At 42.7% G+C, this 22,066-nt stretch overlaps 1 protein-coding gene across 3 annotated transcripts in view; it reads left to right on the forward strand.

The window, feature by feature from the left end:
* The window catches only part of LOC128760625 (synaptotagmin-2), a 26,132-nt gene continuing 4,066 nt past the window's right edge, over nucleotides 1-22,066 (forward strand). The window contains exons 1-5 of one of the 3 annotated variants that reach the window (XM_053868175.1): nucleotides 1-216; nucleotides 15,713-15,938; nucleotides 16,655-16,815; nucleotides 19,691-19,822; nucleotides 21,657-21,824. In XM_053868175.1, the coding sequence (XP_053724150.1) occupies nucleotides 15,737-15,938; nucleotides 16,655-16,815; nucleotides 19,691-19,822; nucleotides 21,657-21,824 (663 nt within the window). In that variant the 5' untranslated portion in view covers nucleotides 1-216; nucleotides 15,713-15,736. Of the gene's footprint in view, nucleotides 217-10,718; nucleotides 10,858-15,712; nucleotides 15,939-16,654; nucleotides 16,816-19,690; nucleotides 19,823-21,656; nucleotides 21,825-22,066 lie in introns of those variants that run through there. The other 2 variants (XM_053868174.1, XM_053868176.1) reach the window with 2 other exon arrangements.

The following is a 22,066-nucleotide window of genomic DNA, read 5'->3' on the forward strand; positions in this document are numbered from 1 at the left end:
AGTGCCTCTCATGCTCGGTGACTTGTCAGTGTGTTGGACTAATGTTCATTTGTGTTTTCTCTCCTCTCTGCCAGATGTACATGAGCAAAGTCTGATTGTCTTCAGGACAGAAGCCTCCACACCCTGGAGTGCCGTCAGTGGATTTTGCAGCATCTTTCCAGGAGTGGGATTAACTCAATTTTCTTTTTTTTGCTCCACTTCTCTTCTTCGCACCAGGTATGCAGCAGTCTTCATATGAAAAAAAAACAATGAGTGACTTTGCTTCAGGAGGTTGGGTGACCAGCGACTCGCAGGAGTGTAACTTTTCCTGAACGCCGGCAAGTGCCTATGTTTGTCTGCAGCACAGTGAGGGAGATGGATCCACTTACTTTAACCAGACAGCAGTCTTACTGTGTTTTAGAGCTCGGGTTGTGTGTTTCTAGGGACGCACAGATTATGGCTGCACTTAGAGTGAGTCAGTATCTGGCCGGCACTGGCTCATGGGGAGTGAAATCTGCTGAGCCAGCAAGAGTGACGGGCCACGAAAGTCTGCAGAGGCTGAGTGCGTTGTAATAAATCTGCCTCGTCCTGAAATCAGCGCATTTGCATGAGGAGTGTTTCTTTGAATAATCCAGTGAAAAATAGGAGTCTGATGCAGGTTGGTTCTTAATTCAATTAGAAACACTTGAAGGGGACTTTCGATGCAGCTGACATTGCTTTATTGAGAGGCGTTTTACAGTGTAAGGTCTGCGTGTGTCTGTTTTGATGTGATGAGCTCATTTGGCATGGGTGGGAAAAGTAGAGGTTTACAGCAATGCACCTCACATTCAACTCACACACATTTGAATACAACACCCACTTCTCACACATAAACACACACACCATTTTTGCTCAATGATTACAAACAAGAAAATTATATTTTGTTATTTATATATATATATATATTTTTTTTTCTCAGTGTGTTCAGTCATTAGCTCTTCATTCAGTGTGTGGCTGGTCATGTGGTAAAATGATGCAGTATAAATCCGACTGTGGTCTTTATGGCTTTGTCGCCATGGTAACTCGAACTGTCTTTTATCAGTTATCAAACTGCGTTGTGTTGGTGCCTGAGGCAGAGTGGTCAGCTTGCCTTGCTGGTGACCCGGGGTTACCAACTCCATGTGAGAGGGTCAAGTGTGAACGTGAGTCATAATAGACCGTCCATGAGAGACAGTGAAGCTGTGGAGGGCAAAGGTAAACAGATCATTAGATGTTGAGGTGGTAGATCTTGTGGACAAATCTGCATCATATTCCTCCCTCACCCAATAAATTAGATTCGCCTTTATTCTTCCTAGAACAGGGAAATTTGGGTTGTTAAAGCAGCAAACATTAAAGACAAAGCAACACTACAAAAAGTACAAACTACAACAAACAACAAAAAAAAGAGTTGCCAGAACAACTAACATCACATCAAAAATGAAATCTACTTAAAAATACAAAATAAAGAAGTATATAACACTATTGTGCAGAAATATCTAGAATCCCCAACAAGTCTGAGTCCCCCGCAGTGGGCAGAAGTCCGTCTCTAGAGGTACAACCCAGCACCGCTCCTGCTTTTAGCCGTGGCTCTGTGACTAGCATTGTGCTACACTCCGCCGAGGCCGGACCAGTGCCGCTAGCTCCTCCATCATCTCACTGACGCTGCTGAGGAGAGAGACACCATCGCTGAAGCCTTTCAGGGGACATGTCTGTAGCCGTCCCACTTTAGGGCAGAGAGAGACCAGGCAAGAGGCAGAAACTCGTGCTAAGAAAAGATAATAGTAATAATAGGTGACTGCAGAAAGAGGGCAAGTATTCAGGATCAAATGAGTGCTGTCCAACACGTCTAACCTTTGGCACACACTCCTGCATTTTTCACTCATCAGTTAAACCACTTAAATGAATAAATCACTCGCCTGCAGAGCTGGCAGATATTTAGTTGCTCGATCTTGTTCTGTGATTAATGGATGGGACTAAATCACTGATGGGAGGAAGTTTTGAAGAAGGTGCTGCGCCATATAGAGCTTTATGTGTGCTTCCTCCTTGGCAAACCTGTGGAGTATGACTGTTGCGGCTTCGCAGGAGTGTCAGTACAGTCGGGATAGTTCAGGGCAGAATGCAGACTTCAGCTTTATGTTGGAGGGTTGAAGGCAAAATTAGCATAAAAAATAGCAGGCCTGTTGAAACGTGCTGCGCGGCGATCATCAAAGGATCCTTGTTAGGAGGGCACAGATTGCAGTTTTCAGGCCGTCAGAGATTTTTGAGAAGGCTGATCTGTCGATTTTAATTTGGACTGATACAGTTTTCTCTCCCACAACTGACAACATACACCTTCATTTTTTAAATCTTGTTGTATTGGAAATAATACGGCTGTTTTTTTGTAATGATTTTTTTTTTTTAGATTAACTGCATCAGTTCAGAGAACAAATTAGCTGCCACCAAGGCAGCATCCTGAGTTTTTGTTTTTTTGGGCTGATAAGACAAAAATGTCCAAATACTTCAGCTCTGTGGCTATTTACATGTTAAAATATTAATAAAAAAATAACCAACAGCTCACATGACAAAAGTTACTGAATGTGCAACATTCTAAATAGTAACAAATAATAGCAAGAAAAAAAAGGTTGCTTATCACATTTAAAAAACAATTCTATTCCTCTTTTTTTGTGAGGAATTATTTCTGTTTTTTCCACCAGAGAGGTGACTTGTTTTCTCGGCTACACATCCAGCTGAGCTGAAGCGCTAGCAATGAATGCTCATGAACGCTCGCAGCGGGCTGCTGGCTCCTCGCTCCCACTGCAGTTAGCTTCCGCACTACTGTAGCTTGATTGTTGGCCTCAAATGCTATGTGTTCAGTGGAATCATGGTGCATAAATAAGGTTTGTTGTACTTAACTATATGATTGTGCCTCGTCCACAACCTATTTTTTGTGGAGACCAGCAGTGATAGGTGGTAAAAGCTGGGTTAAAATACATAGCTATGTGGAGACGGATTTCCCGTGTAGCTACATAAAAAATGTCACTTTCGTGAGGGAAAAAAGGAAATCAGCTTGAAACCTGCTCCTGAACACGTTCTGGGTGTTTAGAGTTTCTTGGCAGCAATAGTGTTTCAGAACCGTAATAAAAGATTTGATTTAGCATCTCATTCGCCCTGCGGTCAAACCTCCATTGTGTATGTGATGTGTAACGTGCATGTAGATGCTCAGCCGCCTCTCTCTGTTTTAGTTTTACATCCTCCTGGCATATCTCTGAATTCTAATCATTTTTATATTTTGGAGAGCAGCAGCCATCACTCAGAGCGCTCCACTTCAGCGCCTCCTAAGTTCCTCCACGGCCGTGTCTCCTGAGCAAAGGTGTCCAGGCCTGAGGCGCTTTTCCTGCTTGATGGTTCATGAAATGGGTTCCCATACTGCAGCCTATATTTCTTGTCTGCATCAATGTTCACCAAACACACCGATGGAGAAAAATAAACACAACAAAGTGGCTACATGTTCCTCATGGTTTCTGCTCTTCTGTTGTTAAATGAGCCTGGTCGAGGACTTCTTCTCTCCAGATGAAGTAAAAATTATTATGACTTTTTTACTTAGTGCACCTCTGTCAGATGGATCTCGTTGCTCTGTTAGATGGAAAATCAAGTGTTTACTGAATTTACATTTGAAGATACATTTGTAAGATAAAAGGTTTGTTTTTTATGAGTTCTAAAGTGTGAATCTTGAATGTAGCCTTTAGTTCAATGATGATATCCAGCTGTATGTTGTTAGTTTTTTTTTTTCTAGAGATTTTATTGGGCCGTTTGTTGTTACTCAAGCAACACAAATTGTCCCTGACATTGTTCCGTTTTAAATGCTGTAAGAGAGATTTTTGGCTGTGATTTAGTATATAATGTAATATATAATGTAATAAATATAATAATAATAATGGATGGTTGGCAGGACTTGAGTTTCCTTCTACTAACACAGTGCCAGTTTGTTTCTGATCACATGATTTCTCCTGCACTAACACACACCACCGCTGTGCTTCATTTGGCCCATCACTAGTGGTTGCTATTTCTGTTCCTGCAACACTCCTGCAACTGATCCTCATTAAAACTGGGGTTTGCTGGTGAGACCAGCAACCCTGACCAGTCAGCACAGGCAGTGGAGTGTTAAATGAATGAATCAATTCCATTCAATAATCCATAATAATGACAGGGGTCTGTTGGGGGCGGGGCCCAGCAAGCATGGGTTGAGCAAATGAAGATGGAATTGAATGAATTGAAGTTAGAATGAGGATGTCTCAACAAAACAGTGTTTCAGTGTATGCAGCTATTGCTTCACCGCTGGAAGCAAAGTCAAGAGTTTGGGACATCAATTACCCTGAAGTGCCCAGGAGATTTAATCAGTTAATGTACTCGACCAGACTCAATAAATAATGTCTGACTTTGTTGACTCAGCAGTTTTCCTGTCACACAAAGTGAAGCAAGAGCAGACACTACGCAGCCGGGCGAACACGAGAACCCGCTCACTTCATGTCCCCGTGCATGGTGGGATCCCCCTGTCCTCGCAGTTTTCCTCTTTCTTCTTCACGTGACTGTCGACTTCCCTTAAAAAAAAAAAAGGAAGATGGTTATTATCGATGCCCCAGATCACAACTCTCACTTGTTTTCAGGACATTTTGCTTGGAATGATTTGTCTCCTGTGAGGGAGCAGAGAGGACGTGGATAGGCTGCACCTCTCCACTTCTGCGGGGAGTGCTGCAATGCAGGGGTGCACCACAGAAACACAGAGCTAGGAGGCACCTTATCCAAAGTTCTCAATCTACTATCCTCATTTTCTCTTCATTTCTTCGCCACTTTCTTAATTCATCTCCTCCGGTCAACTGTTTTGGTCCAAGTAAAGTCACAAACACCCTCACTGGTCAGACCTTTGCCTTTCCAGTGTCAGTTACAGCTGATAGCATGTGCTGTGAAGCTGCTTTTATTGAAATTCTGAAATATCTGCTGTGGCCACCCCTGAAGAGAGAAGCCGAAAGAGAAAGAAGAGCAAGATTTAGGCAAGAGGTGGGAGGGTCGCCTGTGACATGTCTGTCCGTGGTCTCTCGTCCATGGTAACAATTCATATGATGTGAGTCTAACTAAGTTTGCACCAAACCCATCGTCATATCATCTGGATATTGAGATGTGAAATCCAAATCGTTATAGTGTGTTAAACACAAATAAACACGATCGAAGGAACATATTCCATGATGTGAGTCGTCCACATATTGTGACAATAGTTCTTTTTATTTCTAGAAGAAATGTAACTTTTTAGCTTGAGAAATGTTACCACAATATAGAATATATAATTATTATACTTAGTAGCATCTTGATCTGAATGCCGATACTTAGCTTCAGATGAAGAACCCACTGTAAACAACACCCCAATTACTGATTGTTTTTAGTATATAGTATATAATTATTTCATTAATGGCTAGTATATTAGTGAACTTCATTTTTAATGCAGCATTATTGCTTTTTACATAAAGGCACTTCATCCAATTTTGCGTCTGCTTTGCTGCTGGCCGTGGTAAATGATTTGGAACACTGTTTCGTTTAAAAAATATTCTCTGAAGCAAGTCAGAGAGCTCTGGGCGCCACTTTGTATTCTGAAACATTTTAGTGTAGATGAAAGCATGGAAAATGAAAAAGTTTGGCAAGTTAACCCAGAGTCGGCGATATGACCCGTCACTCTCACCGGCACTTTGCGAGGCGAGGGGCAAGCTTGATGTTGATCCGTGCCAATTTTCCAGTCGCTGCTGACTCTCTTGCTGACTTCTCTCAAAAGAATGCACGTCAAACTTGACTGCACGCATCATGTGACTGGTCAGACGGGATGCAATATTAACCAGCCAGCTCTGATGGTCCGAACGACATCTGCTCAGAACCTTTGTGGAGATATATTGGAGGCATGTTACAGTTTTAATGAACTATTCAGCGTTTATCACAGAGCTATTACTAGCTGCTCCCCAATATAATGACAAGGAAATGTAGATATAAATGGAATGGATTTAAACCATTCTTCTTCAACTTCTTCTACCTCCTCCTCCTCACCCTTTCCTCTCCTCCTTCTACCCTCATAGGTCGCCACTAAAATGCAATCCTCGCGTCACTTCTTGTATGGACTTGTGATTGTCTGGTGTAAAGAAAAAAAAAAGTGAAATAAGTCAAAGACATGTCACCATTCATGCCACATGTTTTGCTTCATGAAACTGTGGATTCATTCCCCTGCAGTCGCCAGCCAAAGACTTTGAGCAGCAATGAGAAGCGGCACCAAAGGGAATTACTGGACCCTGACTCTCTATACTTTCATTTTGCTCCACCACTTTTAATCAGATTTAATCTTGGCCGGTTGCTTAATTAAGGCAAGTGCCACGACCCCCACCACCCCCCACCCTCCCCTCTCTCTCTCTCTCTCTCTATGCAATCGAAGCGCCTCATTAAAGCCAGACAGGGGACATGAGAACATTGGGAAGTGAAGAGTTTCAGGGTGGCTTTTCAACGCTGTATCTGTGCTTTCAGAGGCAGATGTGTCAAATGTTGCACCTTTTATTTTGGTCCGACATTTCTTTGGGCTTCAGCAAGCTGTTAAGAGAAGAAGATGAATTGGTGTCATTAAGAAAATCCTTCATCGGCATCCTCTTGCTCGCTCCATAAACTCGCCACAAACGTGAAGACGTATCTTCTGTACAGCTCTCTACGACCACTGTTGCTAGTTAGTCAGATGAATGAAGCCAGTTCAGATGAAGTTTTAAGCATGACCTGCAGTGAGGTGACACCAGAGCACAGATTAAATCCTTGAGATGGAGCTGCTGGTGGCACCGGCACTTAACTGGAAATTTCTCTGTCATTATGTTCAATTAACTTGTTATTATCTTAGAACCAGCAACACTTACAGTTGAATCCAAAGGTTGAGCCAAGCACATCACTGCAGTGCTGTTTCTGCTCGGAACTTTTAGTGACGTCGCCTTGCCCCTTCAGTTTCTTCCGCTCAGTCCCTTAATGGGTTTTCGTGAAAGGGGTCCAGCTGCTGTATGGGTGTTACTGGCGCATCACAAGAAGGATGACTGGGGTGTTTCTGCGGCATTTCATTTCCAATGGCGAATGGTTTTGCTAGGTATACTGGTATGTTGACTGAGACAAACAAAGTGGTCATTCGGTCTTCAGTATATTCAAACTGTGTGTGAAGCCCAAACCCAGAATTTGAAGCCAAGAAGGTGGCGTGACAAGGGCGTTCCTGTCCACAAAAATGGGAATCCCAAATAGCAGGTGGACCCATATGTGTCCACAGTGAGATGGCATAGTTTTTGTGAGGCTGGAGCCAGGCAGTTTGGGGTGAAGGGTGGGCTAAACCATGCAGTCCAACACAGGCCAAAAGACAATGGGCCTTACTGGAGGCCATACGGCCACCTAGCTTTACCTAGAGGAGGTGCGACTGTGCTGGTGACTTGCTAACCAAAAAAAAAAACACGAGAAATTGAAAGGCCCTATTTTTTTCAGCAGCACACCCTAAGTTTCCGATAGCCTGTGTTGTCCCCTAATTGTAGGGGCCACATACTGGAAATGGTCCCCAGTTATTTTTCTCAATTAGATCGCTGGCCTTTGTGGGCTCACAGCTTTTCTGTCACAGGCACAACATCTTGCAGTTATCCACGTCCCACAAGTCGTGTGGCACTCACATATGATTGGTCGATCAAAAGAAGAGCGCTGTAGTGTCAGAAAACACTGGCGCTTCATCCGTCTTTTACCCCAAAAATTGAACATAGGTGTGGTTTACTCTATAGCTAAACCTCCACTGACATCATTGATCACACCATCTCATGGAGTCACAGGCTATTGACAAACATGAATCAAGACTTTTGCTATTTTCCTCTACAGTGGCTACACTAGTATGATTTTACATTATAACTGAAGCATCAATAGACTTTCTACACAAACCACATCAAGCAAATATGATGGGATGTTATCACTCACTGACCTTAAATAAGAACATTTACTCTTTTGATATTTATACATAGCTTGAGGCAGGTTTGTTTTTTGCCCAAGGAGCTCAAGCTGTTCTGGATATTACATGTTGAATGTCTCAGCTTTTAAAGCACTGAGCGTCACAGGGCAGTCTACATTTCCGCACGGTGGAAATCCACTTTATTCAAGGCCAAACATGATTTCTTCCTCTTAGATGCTGTCATCTCTTCAGTACCATTACTTTTGTTTTCATGAATTCTAGCCTCTCTTTAGAATCTATTCAAAGATCTTTACTGAGCTGTTGATTGCAAACCTTTCTTTCTTCTGTCTCAATAAAAGCTTGATGCTTTTTACTTTGCTATTTAATTCATAGTCTTTGAATGAATGCTGTGAACTGCAAGCAGAAGACCTTGGCAATGATAAATAGTGTTGTACAAAAGGTTGTCTGAGTCATTTCCACCGGCTGAATCTTAAATTCAGCTTGACAACCAAGACATAAAAACAAACCTTGCTTTGAGGTGCAACAAAAACTCACTGTTTGAATTTGGTTTTGCTCTTAGTTCTGTAGCGTTGCACCATCGCCTGCTGTCATGTACGGCGGTGTTTCCCAAAATGAAGAGCCCCATACCAAAACCTGTATTTAAAAGGGAAACCGTAATAAAGATGCAAGTGGGGGAAAGGCCAATAAATTCTCCTCAACTTCTTCTTGATAACAAAGGACTGTATTACAACTTCCTCTGATGCAAGTTTTGTTGCTTCTTTAACATGTTCCTCACCTCCTTTTATTTGTGTGTGTGTGTGTGTGTGTCACAACTGTGTACCCCATTTGCAACCCTTGGTGGCTTTTCTGTCAAGATATTTGTTTGTCATATTAACCTGGACTACTAATATTTTCATTATAGCCCAACACTAACATTGGCTAATTCTTCTACTCATTGCGGAATTAGTACAGAGAGTGCTAAGAGCCATTAACCGACGTGACCTTTCGATACTCTTGTTTGAAGTAAATATCAATTAATATCAGCTGTAGCACAATAACTTATGCTACAGCTACGTTTGCGACTACCACTTTACAATGTGTACATTTCAATGCATTGTTTCATCAGTGTTTTAACTGAATTAATTTGTGTTTTACTGGAAGTACAATGGATTAGTTAGGTGCAAGAAAGGTAAAATGTGGTGTTCCCCAAGGGTCAGTTAGTGGAGCTAGCACTCACTTGAAACTTTTATTCAAGGTTTGCCTCAATCATTCTTCCCCTAACTAGAATTTGCACAGTGTAAGTCTGGTAAACCAAGCTAATAATCTGTGATAGGAATTTGTCATGATGTTACTTTCTACAGTAGAAGATGAAAGTAATTCATGACACAGTTGGACATTGCATAAACGCTGTTGAGTGTTTCAAATGCAGTTGAAATGGCTGTGTTGGTTAAAGCAAACAGTCATGTCTTTTCTGATATTAATCTCAGTTGAAACAAACAATGAAATCTAATATAAATGTAAAGCCAACAATATTATTAACCTCAACTAAGGCAGAATCATCTTCATCGTCTGTTCAGCGGGTCAAAGCTCCAAATGTCTTTTGAAACTGAAATCCGTTTGCAGTGACAATACTTGATCACTTCTACAAAACATTGTAATCCTCGTTTTATGGTATTAGTTTTGGCGGTGTGGTTCCCTGATTTTGGGTGGTGGAAGTGACAGGATTGCAAACTCCTTTTGTCGCTTCTCCTGTCATCTGGGTAAAGGGTGGTTACCATGGTAGCTGTGATCGCTCAGCTATACTGAAGGCTGTTGACAGAGGAAACTTTTCTATCTCAATGAATTGCACGAGTTTTTTCGTAATCAGTGGCAAACAAAAAAATTATTTTGTGTCAATTCTAAATGTCCTTTAAAGGAAGATTTGATCAACAGAAGAGGGACCATTAATGCTGACAATGTTTTGCATTGAACATGTTTTTGAACCTCTTCAGTGCCTCTGATGTTATGTGAACCTGACAGTATCTGTATCTAAACTAATGTTTGCATCAGGAAAGCATTATTGGCCACTCTTGTGTGCTTCAAGTTGCAATTTTGGACATATAAAATGTATCATCGATTTGCCAATAATCGCGAGTTAACTCAGCATCAGTGTGATTAATTGAGATTAAAAATCTATTGACAGCACGGTATAAGCTTCTGCTGCGTTTGCTCACATGCTGCTATATTTCTGCCTTACCATCTCAGCAAGTGTCCAGCAAAGCCAGTGGTGTTGACTTAATCACCCATGGTTTGTTTGCTTCTTCGAACATGTGAAACAACAAAAATCCCTCCAGAGAGTTGTCTCACAGACCCCGGATCAATCTGTGGGAATCCTATTAGCCGATTGAGTTGGAAACTTCTATCGTTCTCCAAAAGTCCTCATTGTTGTGCAGAACCTGGTCACCTGACCCGCCGCCACCTTAATTGTTGTTCATCTCTGATCTGGTAATGTGTGACTGTTAAGCTCTGACTCGGCCCGCAGCCTTGGCTTATTGATCTTGGACAACTAGTGGACCGAACAAGCGGCATGCTGCAATCAGCTGTGTGAGCAGCATCGCAAATGAGCTCGGCCAAAGAGAGGGAGCGATAGATTGGAGGAGGTAAAAAGACTGTGTACACACAGGGAGAGGAGACTGAGAGAAGGCAGGGAGGTGGAAAACAGGGGGGAGATGCTGTGCATTGGAAAAGGAGGAGGGCGGGGGTGCGGTGGGGGGTGTGTAGTGCTGCAGTGGAAAGAAGTGAGAGGAGACTGCAGTCTCTGCTTATGTGGTAGAGATCAGACTATGTTAGCAGAGCGCCTCAACCGCTACCCAAACCACTGCTGATTGGATGGGCAACCTCACAAGAGGGAGGAACACATCTGACCGGTGAGTGCAGGAGACATTAGTCAAGCTTGAGCTGCAATTTGGTTACAATGGCAGAAGACTGAAGTAAGTGATTCATAGATGGTACCGTGTGATCTTCTTGGCCGGCGAAGCTCTCTCAGGTGTGATCTTGTACGTGTCAGGTGACGTGACGACTGCGTCTGTCCCATTCTGCATGTGCACAAATGATGTCAAAGACAATCCAAGTTTCTGAACTTAGACGAGGAAGCGTGTCTATTCATGAACGGCATAGTCAGGATGGTGGGCCAATATAAGGATATGTCTCACCCTTTTCTAAACAAATATGACGACCGAATACGTCTAAATGGGACTTCACATCGTGCAGCTTTGCACTGGCTGCGAGCCATCTGCTAATTTGATAGGTCGGTCACTCCTGTAATATGCGGCTTGTGGGCTAGTTCTCAATAGCTGAGAGACAATATCAGTATTGCTAAGCAACAATGAATGCCTGGCCCCTGTAGCTCCTTCAGCTCTGCTGGACTTGCGTCTCTTTGGATTTGACATCTGCAACCAGATACTCGTGTGTGAAGGCAAAAGTCATTGATCGGCCGTTGATGAAATGATCGCATGCATTACGGTCGTGTTTTCACCTTGATCTGATTTTGAAAACAATGTAGCTACAGTTTATTTAATTTGACACATGAACTTCTCTCTCTCTCTCTCTCTGTATTCGTTTATCCTGCCGTGTGGGGTCCTGGTGGGGGCCTTCACTTTCGTGGGGACCTTTTTCCTGTCACCATAGGTCCAAACCTCAATTTGAGGATGAAGACTTTTAAATACCAGGGTCATTATAATTGGGTTTAAATTCAGTTCAGAGTCCTGGTTAAGGTGAGTCATTTGTTCTGGATGGTTAGGTTTAGGGGAAAGAGGCTGGGGAAAACATTATGTCACTGAGAAACCTCATAGTAATAGAAACATGCACGTGTGAGTGAAACTGAGCACTCTGCTCCTCTCTTAACCAGAAGACTCTTTTGAATCCAGAATTTCTTTATAGCGCAGCATTTTTATTAGGTCACCTGAAAAATGGACTCAGGAAAACAAAATCCTGTGTTTCTCTATTCAATTTTGGCTTAATCTGCATATACCTGACACATATTTGCCCCATGAATGTAATAACTGTACCACAAGTTCTCACCCCTCAACAAGCAAGTATGACAGAGGCAAGTAACCTGGGAATGACTGTCATTTGTGCATTGCCGACATACATCTGAAGAATACTAGGCCCCCAAAAATGAACCTTAACTGATACTAGATCATATAGATCTCAAGAGTTAGCAAACAGGTTTTCTCCCAGAGGAGCCAAGATGTCTAAAGTTCCATTGATCACAGTTGATTTAAGAAGGTAAAGAATCACAAGGGTGAGATGATGAATCGTATATATGACTTCTAATGTAACTCATATGGACAAAAAACTTGTGCCTTCAAGTGTGTTTGACTGTGTGTCAGACCTCGATGTCATTGGCAGTGTTCATGTCACAGTTTATGCATTGCACCATACATTTGGTGAAATTCAGCTGGCATTTGATTTCTGTGGTCCTGGATGTTACCTATATATATATATATATATATATATATATATATATATATATATATAAACATCTCATGGTGCATGAGAGTATAGGGTAGAAACCCATTTGTAAATTGAATACAGCCACAGTGGGAACGGCCTCTGACTAACCACAATGTTGTAGTTGTCCTGCCAAAGCCCCATTTGGAGGTTGCTCCTCTGGGAAAAAGAATCTCAACGATGCCGATGACACCGATAGCCTGGTTATCTAAAACAAATGTGTGGTCAAAGATAGCGATGAAAACCACTTCAACATTTATACACCCTCTCTGAGATTGTGTAGTTCCTCCCTTTGACTGAAAATCTGACACTGCTGTGCTGCTGGTCTGCAGAGGTGAGCGCCTGAAAGGACGGCTTTGAGCGATGGTTGACAGCATTGGAAAAAAAAGCACTGCGAACTAGCGAATCATGAGATGAGGTCATCTTCCTACGGCTCTGTAGTCTCGCGCACATGCCGCACAGCACTGACTGACGGTCCGACAGGTCCGTGTTTTTGGTGCATTTCGATTAGTTCTGACCATCACTTTCAGCCGCAATCTCAACACTCTGTCTGAGCACGGTGGCGGCAGTCACTCCACACATTCGACTGGAATGCCTCGCAACAGCGGCTCAGAAAAGAATCAAAGAAGTGTGCGCATGTGGCCTTGTTTGGTGGCCGTCAGCATGAAGTCCCCAGAGCAGTGCTGTTGTGTTGAGTTGCCGCTTATCGTGCATCCTTGTATTCAAATGAGCTAAAATGAGGCATCAGCTTTATCGCTAAATGATGTTTAGAGTACACATTTAGCCTCAAACTGTTTACATCTCTGTTATTAATCCACAAAACGAATCATTACTGTCTTGTTCATTAACACACAGTTATGTAATTGTTCCAAATGCGCGCCACCAGTTTGGCGCTCAGACCAGCTTGTCACCACATCTTAAGTCGGGCTGGCGTCATGTAGAGAGACAATGGAGGATCAGCAATATGAAGCTCCCTTGAGCCACTGATAAATTGATTTTTTTTTTCTGCTGTTTGTGGCGAATTGAATTTTGTCAGATGAGACAGCTGGTGAATCGCCAGGAAACACTTTAATTGTCTGGGATTGTGGCGACATTGACACGTGAGACAATTTCTAGATGTGTTTATTGGGACTCTCATTAGACGGTTACATTTATTACGCAGAAATCGGACGTCTGATGTGCAGTACTTCTTGTATGAGGCACTGGATTTTTTTTTTAACTGCCAGTCAAATTAGATCAGATATTTATTCACATTTGTATCCAAAGGGGAAGGAAAATAAAGTATAATTTAGCTAAAATGTAGGCAAAATATTCAGCATACATCCATATTAAGAAGGGGAGCCTTGTGTTTGATGTGTTCAATGTATTGTTGAAGTTTCTGTATTCCGTATAAATGAGATGAATAATTACAAGCGAGCACAGGAGTTTTAAAATGTAGAGACATCATTACCCACAATAGACCAGAAATATTCCATCCACAGACAAAAATGAGGGAATTGTCCCCAGAAGAAACCTATCCACCAATATGAAAAAAACAAGACTTGTGAGTGAGTGGAGGAAACTCACCTCAGGATGAAAGTTATCCACAAAGTCATATGGATAGGATACACACCGGAGAGACAGGTGCAGCATACTAGGGCTGGTAGCTTAACGGTCCTCTGGTTTCCTCTGCAGCCTACCAGAACCAACAAGGAAATACAGACAAAAAAATGACGTTGGGAAAGTGGACCGTTGCGTCCTATGCTGATGAAATGTTGTTATAATGGAGGAAAATACGTCTTCAATGCACGGCCATTTGTGGAGCCTTAAATAGCAATTGACTCATTGTTACATTTAGAACTAAAGGAGTGTCAACCCATGGCTTACCTTACTCCAAACTTTTTTTTTTTTTTTATGTGACACGTCTCCTCCAGTGTCAGAATATGCCGTGGAAGGCTGGACAATCAATTGACAGCCCTAGCACGTCCACATGCAATGCTAAAGGCTGCTACCGGCGGCAGCGTTGGACGCAAAATCTCATTTTCCCAGCATCAGTGTGTTACGCCATGGGAGTTCATTTTGTGATTGTCAGTCCTAGATGAAGTTGAAAAGGAAAACGTCGGAGAATCTCTCATGACGCTGCTATACTGTTGCCTTGTGGGAGAAAACCAAAGTCTGTCATTTCCAGGCTATTATTCGCAATTTTATTTGACACCCTGCATTTTAAACCACGCTGCAGTGAGTATGTTAATGCTTCTTACAGTTAAGATGTTAAGCCTTGTAACGTCACTTCAATGAAATATCACAGTTGTTGTTGTTTTAACATTACAGCGCTCCATACGCTGTGTGTATTCCCAGCCAGTATTTTCCACCACTGTTCCAGTGAGCGCCACCTCCACTTACTTTCCACCATCAAGTTTTTCTTTTGTTGTCTCCGTATTTCACACCTTTATAACTTTATAATTACAAAAGGGGATATTTTAAAACCCACTTATTCAAATAATGCCATCACAACTTGTTCGATTAGAAGTTGTAAAACAAAGAGTGCTGAACAATCTCTTTTGGTTTCACGTCCTCCAAGTCTCATTCGTCACTTTGATCTGGTTAGTGATTCGGGGAGAGAAGAGAGATGCTATCTCTGCTGCCTTTTATCTCTGTCATTTCTCATGCTACTGGCATAACTGATCAACTGCTGAGCTTTTCTCCGGAATTATTTTGTGCTTTTTGTGTGGCAAGTCCAGCTTGGAAGGTACTGTTTTTGCAGTATGTATTCTTTCTGTTTATATATATATATGTTTGATCATGACACATTTCTGATGCCTTACTGCGTAGAGAATCTGGAAATCTGTGGTGGATGACCGAGCTCTGTGTCTCTGGTGGACTGTCAACAATTTGCGGTCAAATGTTTCAAGTTGAAATGTTCTGGTTGAGAACCTTTGAATAAGAATATCAGACGTTAGGTTTAACTCATTATATGCCATATTTGGATTTGGATTTCTGCTAAAAATGTCCTGAGGAAACCTGAGAAAAAATAATATGAAGGAACTGAAGTGAAGTGTAAGATTAAGTGAGAGATTCTGCACTGCTCCTTGCAAGGTAGTGTGGGTAATGTTATTACCACTGTGATCACAAGTCTGTTACCTGTTTTGACTTCCAGAGTATTGTGATTATGAGCCTTGACTATGAACTGTTTTTTATTTTTTGCTCCACCTGAGCTTCTTCCAGGACCGCTCCCAAAGCAAATTCCCTCTGCACTGCTCACAGCACAGGTGTGTTTGTTATTCTTCACAGGAACGCCGCCTGCAATCTTTGACAATGAAGTTCAACTTGTTCAGAAAACCTCAGCCCGTGGCGCCCGCCGAGCCCACCGGTGCCACCACCGTCACCATGGCGCCCACGTCGGCCGTTATCTCCACCACAGCGGACACCTCGGGCTCCAACAACACAGAGATCAGCAAGAACGACATGTTCGAAGAAATCAAGAGCAAGTTCCTGAACGAGATCGATAAAATCCCATGTTAGTAATCCCAGAATTTGGAACGAAATCGGCACTCAGTCAAAACGTTATGACACTTGACAAAGAGGCATTTTGCCCACCAAATCACTTTGCTCTGTCAATGCAGCCCACGCCTCCGTTAGATGCAAAAGTCCACTTAAAAATAATCGCTGTTTGATGCTTTGGGAGAAAGAATGTGTTGCCCCAAATAACCTGTTGAACAACACAACGCAGCTTTAATTTAGAGCTTCAAAAAATACCGGATCAAATTCCAGATTAAGAATCCCATTTAACAATCCCTGGTGGGCCATAAGAAATGAATCGGTTGGCCCAATTTGGTTCCCAGGCCTTGAGTTTTCTGGTTCCTCCCCTGAGCTGGAGTTGTCTGAGTCGATTAGAAACATGTGTGGGTGACAACTGATTCAGAGAGATGCTAACCAATCAGATTGCCATGTGTCCATGCCATGATATTTCCAGATTCAGAAGAAGTGCTGACTGTTTACATGTACACTTGTGCTGCTTTCTAAAGTCTCAAGAACCATTGACCGATGTTGACCCAATGCAGCTGCTGGTTCAGTGCTCTCCTTCCTCGGCACATTCTAACTTTTATCTCGAACTCCAGAAAGTAATTAGCTTGTCGATGTTATGGCTGATTGCAGTACAGCGTTTGTACAAAGATTGAAAACCAGCTTGTATCATTATCATGAAGTGTCTGCCTTCTGTGTCGCACATGACAGTGCCTCCCTGGGCTCTGATCGCCATCGCTGTGGTGGCGGCGCTGCTCATCCTCACCTGCTGCTTCTGTATAATCAAAAAGTGCTGCTGTAAGAAGAAGAAGAACAAGAAAGGAAAGAAGGGTAAAGACGGCTTCAACATGAAGAACATGCAGGGTGGTGAGGTATGACGCTCAGTGCTCTGTCACATGTGTCCAGCTTCCTTTCCCCCCAAAGATTTCCAGCGTTGTCTTCCCTGTGTAACAAAGTTTGATCTTTCACCGGCAGTTCTTGTAGCCCGGGCTGAAGAGGACACAAGGAGAGCTCCCTTCCCCTGCTTTTATTTGATGTTGTCAGCATTTTAATGTGCATCCCATTGTTGCCGAAGATGAAAAACGCCGCACTTTGTTAAACCCTGGCAGGAAGTAATTGCCACCCTGGCTGGTAGTGAAGCACAGAAAGCCTTTTTAGCATCACAGAGACAAAGATGAAGTTCCCATGAAAGATATTGGAAGCAGAGTAAGGATAAATGTTCATTCATACTCTAATCAAGTGAAATCGCCACACATCGCCCGCCGCCGTTAATTAAAGCGATCAATTCTGATTTGTTGTGCGGTGACGGATCGTCCCGGGGCTGAAAGTGGCACCACGCTGCCAAAAACCAGTGCGTCATTTCTCATCATAATGGTGTCGTTGGTGTTGGTCTCTCTCTTGTGTGTTTGGTGTCTCGTGAGTTCAATCTCTCCCTCTCTCCTCCTTCTTTCCCGCTCTGTGTCTGTCTTGTGTGTGCCGTGACTGTGGTGGACTCCCACTCTACGGTAGGTGGATCGCAGTGGCTGACACACCCCGGACCGGAGGGGGGGAGGGGCTTGATGGAATGAATGTCCTAGCTTTCCTTGCTTTTAGAGTTTTATTTTAAAGTCCACCTCTGAACCCACTGCCTTTTATTTGCTTTGACAGCCTGAGAATGTTTAAAATGGAAAGCAATGATCCATAAAGCCCAGAGAGGAGAGTCTAACCATCTAACACATTGTTCTCAGGACAATGTCAGTGTTACCCACACCTGTAATATTTCAAGGACTGACGTGTGACAAGGTGACTTTGGGCCATTGGTTGGATAATTATTCAAATAGATAAGTAGTTTCTAAATGATCTGATGCTACTGTATGAGAAGAACTGTCACTTTCAACCCGAACGTTGGCCCCAATTCATCTCTGTACCAGACAGTTTCTCCCTAATGTTCTGTGCATGTCAGAAAGGGCATGGTTGGTTGTTTGGGAAACATGGTAACTGCGATGATAAAACTGCATGGGACACTTCAAAAATCTCCTTTGCTTTCTTATCTTCAAGTGAAAGTATACTGACACCAGGGCGATTGTCTTGTCAAGACTGCCAAGTGGCATGAATGTGAACTGCAAATACGTATTGACACTTTAATCTATTCAAATAGCTGGCTGCGTTCTTTGATGGAAGCCTTGAATTTCACAAAAGTGTTTGCCTTGTATTTCTGATCAGGTGAACGCTATTTTAGACTCCAAATTGCTCCACACTTGTAGGAACAGCACCAGATGAATGTGAATTGGTGAAAGTGTGGTATCGATTGTTTCTGAGAGATACCAGAAAGCAGTAATTTGGAAATCTTAAGAAGCCATTGGATCTTTTCAGAACAGTGTTAGACATTACCAACGCTCGGGTGAATGAAGAGGGTTGGTGTGAGACGGGAGGATGACTTACGTCAATAACGCTGAATGAGAAAAGATTTGTCTGGTGGCATACTGTCATACAGCGCTGTAAAAAAATAACTATAGTTGTGGAGCAAAGGTGAACCATAATTATAACCTATCCCAATTTTCACCTATTTTAGATGAAGGAAATTGTCCAATTGTTGACTAGTGTTGTAGTGGAGACCACCCAACTTAAGACTGAGTCGAGACCTAGACCAGACTGAACTAAAACACACTAAAGTGTTCAAAATGCCTTTTCACCCTCCAGTAGATCGTCTCTGCTGGCAGAGCTGCGGACACGCGGACACTGATAGGTAAATAAAATGCCCGTGATGTCAACGGTTTGATGTGATGAGGCTCAATATTGTTGCCAGCATGACGCTCTTTAGACTGCAAACATTTGGGATGCTCTGAGAGACAGGGAGAGCACTCAGCGGAAGCAGCTGTCTTCAACCTGTTTTATGAAAGTTCCTTCTACGGACGTTTGCAAAAGTTTCAGATTCAGGTGGCCAAAGAACGCTGCATCTGACACACGCAAAACAGCAGCGAATTCGGTCGATTCCGTCTTAAAACAGCACCAGAGAAAGGCCGGTCATCTGGCTCGGTTTCTAGGGCAATATCCTTAGCGTTCCAAATGTCACGCTCAGTCTGCGAGTGACCGCTGGCTCCTGTAGAGGAAAACTCTGTGTGGTCCGTCCAGTGCTGGTGTTTTAAATTTCATATTGAATTTGTGGTGTTGACGCTTTTAACGTGCATGTGCTGCAGGAGGCAAACTTGTGAAAAAACCTCCACAGCAGACATGCGGTTGCCAAGCGAGCGGTGAGTCGGCAGGGAGGGAAGGAGGAGCGGACGCATCACAAACCGCGGGCTGTGCTTCATCAGAGTGCCGGCTGTCATATGTGATCGGATTTTGTGATCGGCAATGACAGGCAGTGATCGACATTCACTGATCACGCTGAGATTGTAGCAGCCCGAGTAAAAATCCATATATTAGCCGCGGGGTTCACAGCGCGAGAAAAGAGTAGTGGCTTATCGGATGGAAAACTAGTTTTTGCATTCAGTTTGGTCTGGCCCCCTCACTTGGTAATAACTTGGTCTATGGCCATCCAAGTCTTGGTCTTGGCCTTGATCTCTGTATACTCTGTACTCCACTCGGGATAGGCGGTCTCCACTACAACACTTTTGTAGCCACTTTTCGAGCCATGTAGCTCCCTTTGAAACGTAAGTCTTGGAGCTCCTGTGTCCGTGGCATGCTGGCTGTTGTGGGGAGCCCAGATCTGAAATCTTTAGAGCAGCCAGCGGTGTACTGACCACGACCTTCTCCTACGTTCCACAGAAACACCAGGATGATGATGATGACGAGGGGGAGACCGGACTGACAGAGGAAGAAAAGGAGGAAGAGGAGAAAGAGCAGGAGAAACTCGGGAAGTTGCAGTATTCCATAGATTACGACTTTGAAAACACAAAGGTGTGTGGATTTAATTAAATATGATAGACTTTTGCTTTAATCACTGTATTACTGGAGTTACTGTAGAGCTTTCTACCTTGGCTATGAAAAGTGATGTGTTTACCAAACGTGTTTCCCTCCTGTATATTAGGACGATGACTTGTAACACTCTGTAATACTCTGTTTCAATCGATGAATCTATATAATGGTCCCCAGGAGATGGTGCAATACTGCAGTGATGTAAATATTCCATTCTGTTTAATAGATGTGCCGTTCATACTGTATCTGGCAACACAATGTGTTTAAAGCCCAAAATGCAATCTTTTTTTCTTGATGTCTTTTCAAAGGCCGAAGTGATTTTCTGTTAGAAGGGATTCAATATTTGTGTTCGCTCGTGTAAACTGGAGTGTGTTTACGCTCGATACCAGGATGCTGGAAAAGTTTTCTTTGAAGAATCAAGTGTTTTTAATGTCTTTGTGAGGACTGTCAGGAATATTGAACAGATTATTGTGGAAAATTCAGCAATGAGTGACGTCCCCATGAGTCAGCCCAATTCCGTTGCCAGCTCTTGAGACTAAATGTGGGACAATGTTGGCAGCAGTAATCCACTTTACAATCTGCATTAGGTACAGTGAAGCTGTTGAGAACATGCCAAGTCCGTCATTTCAGGGAAGGACCCCCAGGACAGATTAACCTTGTCTACAGAGATAAGTTACATAGCTATTCCAGGAGGGTAAGGATTCGCACGGTGGGGTCAAAGGTCAGTGATTTGCTTCCCTGAGAGAGTCATCAGAGTCGTTGGTTGTAGTCTCAAAGGGATATTGGACATTTAAGCTGTATTTTTTTTAAACAGAATTCCCTGCTATTGACAAATTAGTTTTGCCCATTGTATTTTTTGGCACTAGTGTAGTGTGGTGGGAATAGAGGGCGCCTGTTGATGTTCCAGAAGCACAGTGTACGCATGACTCACCTGAGAATCAATGTTGGTAGTTTTAGCAATATAGTTGAGTTTTCACTGTAGTCAGATCATTGATCAATAAAATCAGGACTTTGGACCCAAAGGTCACAGTTTGCAGTCTGTCAAACTTACTGTACATTTTATGTATTTAACTGTGAACCGATGTGTTTCTTTAGCCTTGGAAGTTTTTTTTTTCATCAATGTAATTGAATTTTTGTTTTATAAAGAAATGTTATGGTGGAGGTATGCACTGTCTCGGTGCCTTTCTACTTTCCATTCTATGAATCAGTTCCTCCAAGTCTGCCTAACAGGTACATCACTGTCATTGATCAAATGCAAAATAATTAATACGGATGTTGACCCGTTCCTGAGGCTCCATTTCAAGGGTTAGGAGGAAGACAGCTTAAGCTGTTGCTAGTATTATTTAGAAATACCTTTGTTTGATTTGAGGATGCAGTATTGCCCTAAACAGTTCATAACCTCCTTTATTAGAGTCTGGCCCTGAATATGCAAGCTCAGTTTTACCATCCAGCTGACTCTGGCCCTAATGGTCGTAATGATATGGCTGAATGTTTTTGGCAACTCTAAAACAGCTTAATGAACGGTGACAAACAAACTTGGATTTTTTTTTTTTTTTTTAAAGGATTTTTTTTTTCGCTTTAGTTAATTTAATCTACAAAAGATACACAGTTGTGACAAATAGTGTATGTAGCAGACACACTGATTATATTCATATTCAGAAGTAATTTGACTTTGGTGGAATTGTGCCTGAAGTTACTCACCGTATGTATTGTTGATGTGTGATCAATGCCCATCTTTCGAGTTGTATTCATGTGACTTCCGCCAAAGCAAACTGAAACCATTCTGCTTCTGTTGTGACCCTCTTCCTGTCCACAGCTCACAGTTGGGATCCTGCAGGCCGCAGATCTCATTTCCATGGACTCAGGGGGCACTTCCGACCCGTACGTCAAAGTCCTGCTACTTCCTGACAAAAAAAAGAAGTTTGACACCAAAGTCCACAAGAAAACACTTAACCCAGTCTTTAATGAGACATTTGTCTTTAAGGTATGTTTGTCATTCTTTGCTGCGCTACTCGCCTCTTCTGTCCTTCGGGTGCTGGTGGACTCTGGCTCTTGTTGTGAACTTATTTAGTTTCTCAGGATGTGCTTTACTTGGCTTTGGCAGCTCTCTCTCAACCTATCAGCTGACAAGACTCTCAGAGGTTCATGAAGTGTGATAGCCAGACTCGGAATAGAGTTAGGGTTAGCCTAACCCTAACCCTATATATATATATATATATATATATA

The sequence above is a fragment of the Synchiropus splendidus genome, chromosome 6 (genome assembly GCF_027744825.2).
Source record: "Synchiropus splendidus isolate RoL2022-P1 chromosome 6, RoL_Sspl_1.0, whole genome shotgun sequence".
Classification (NCBI taxonomy): Eukaryota; Metazoa; Chordata; class Actinopteri; order Syngnathiformes; family Callionymidae; genus Synchiropus; species Synchiropus splendidus.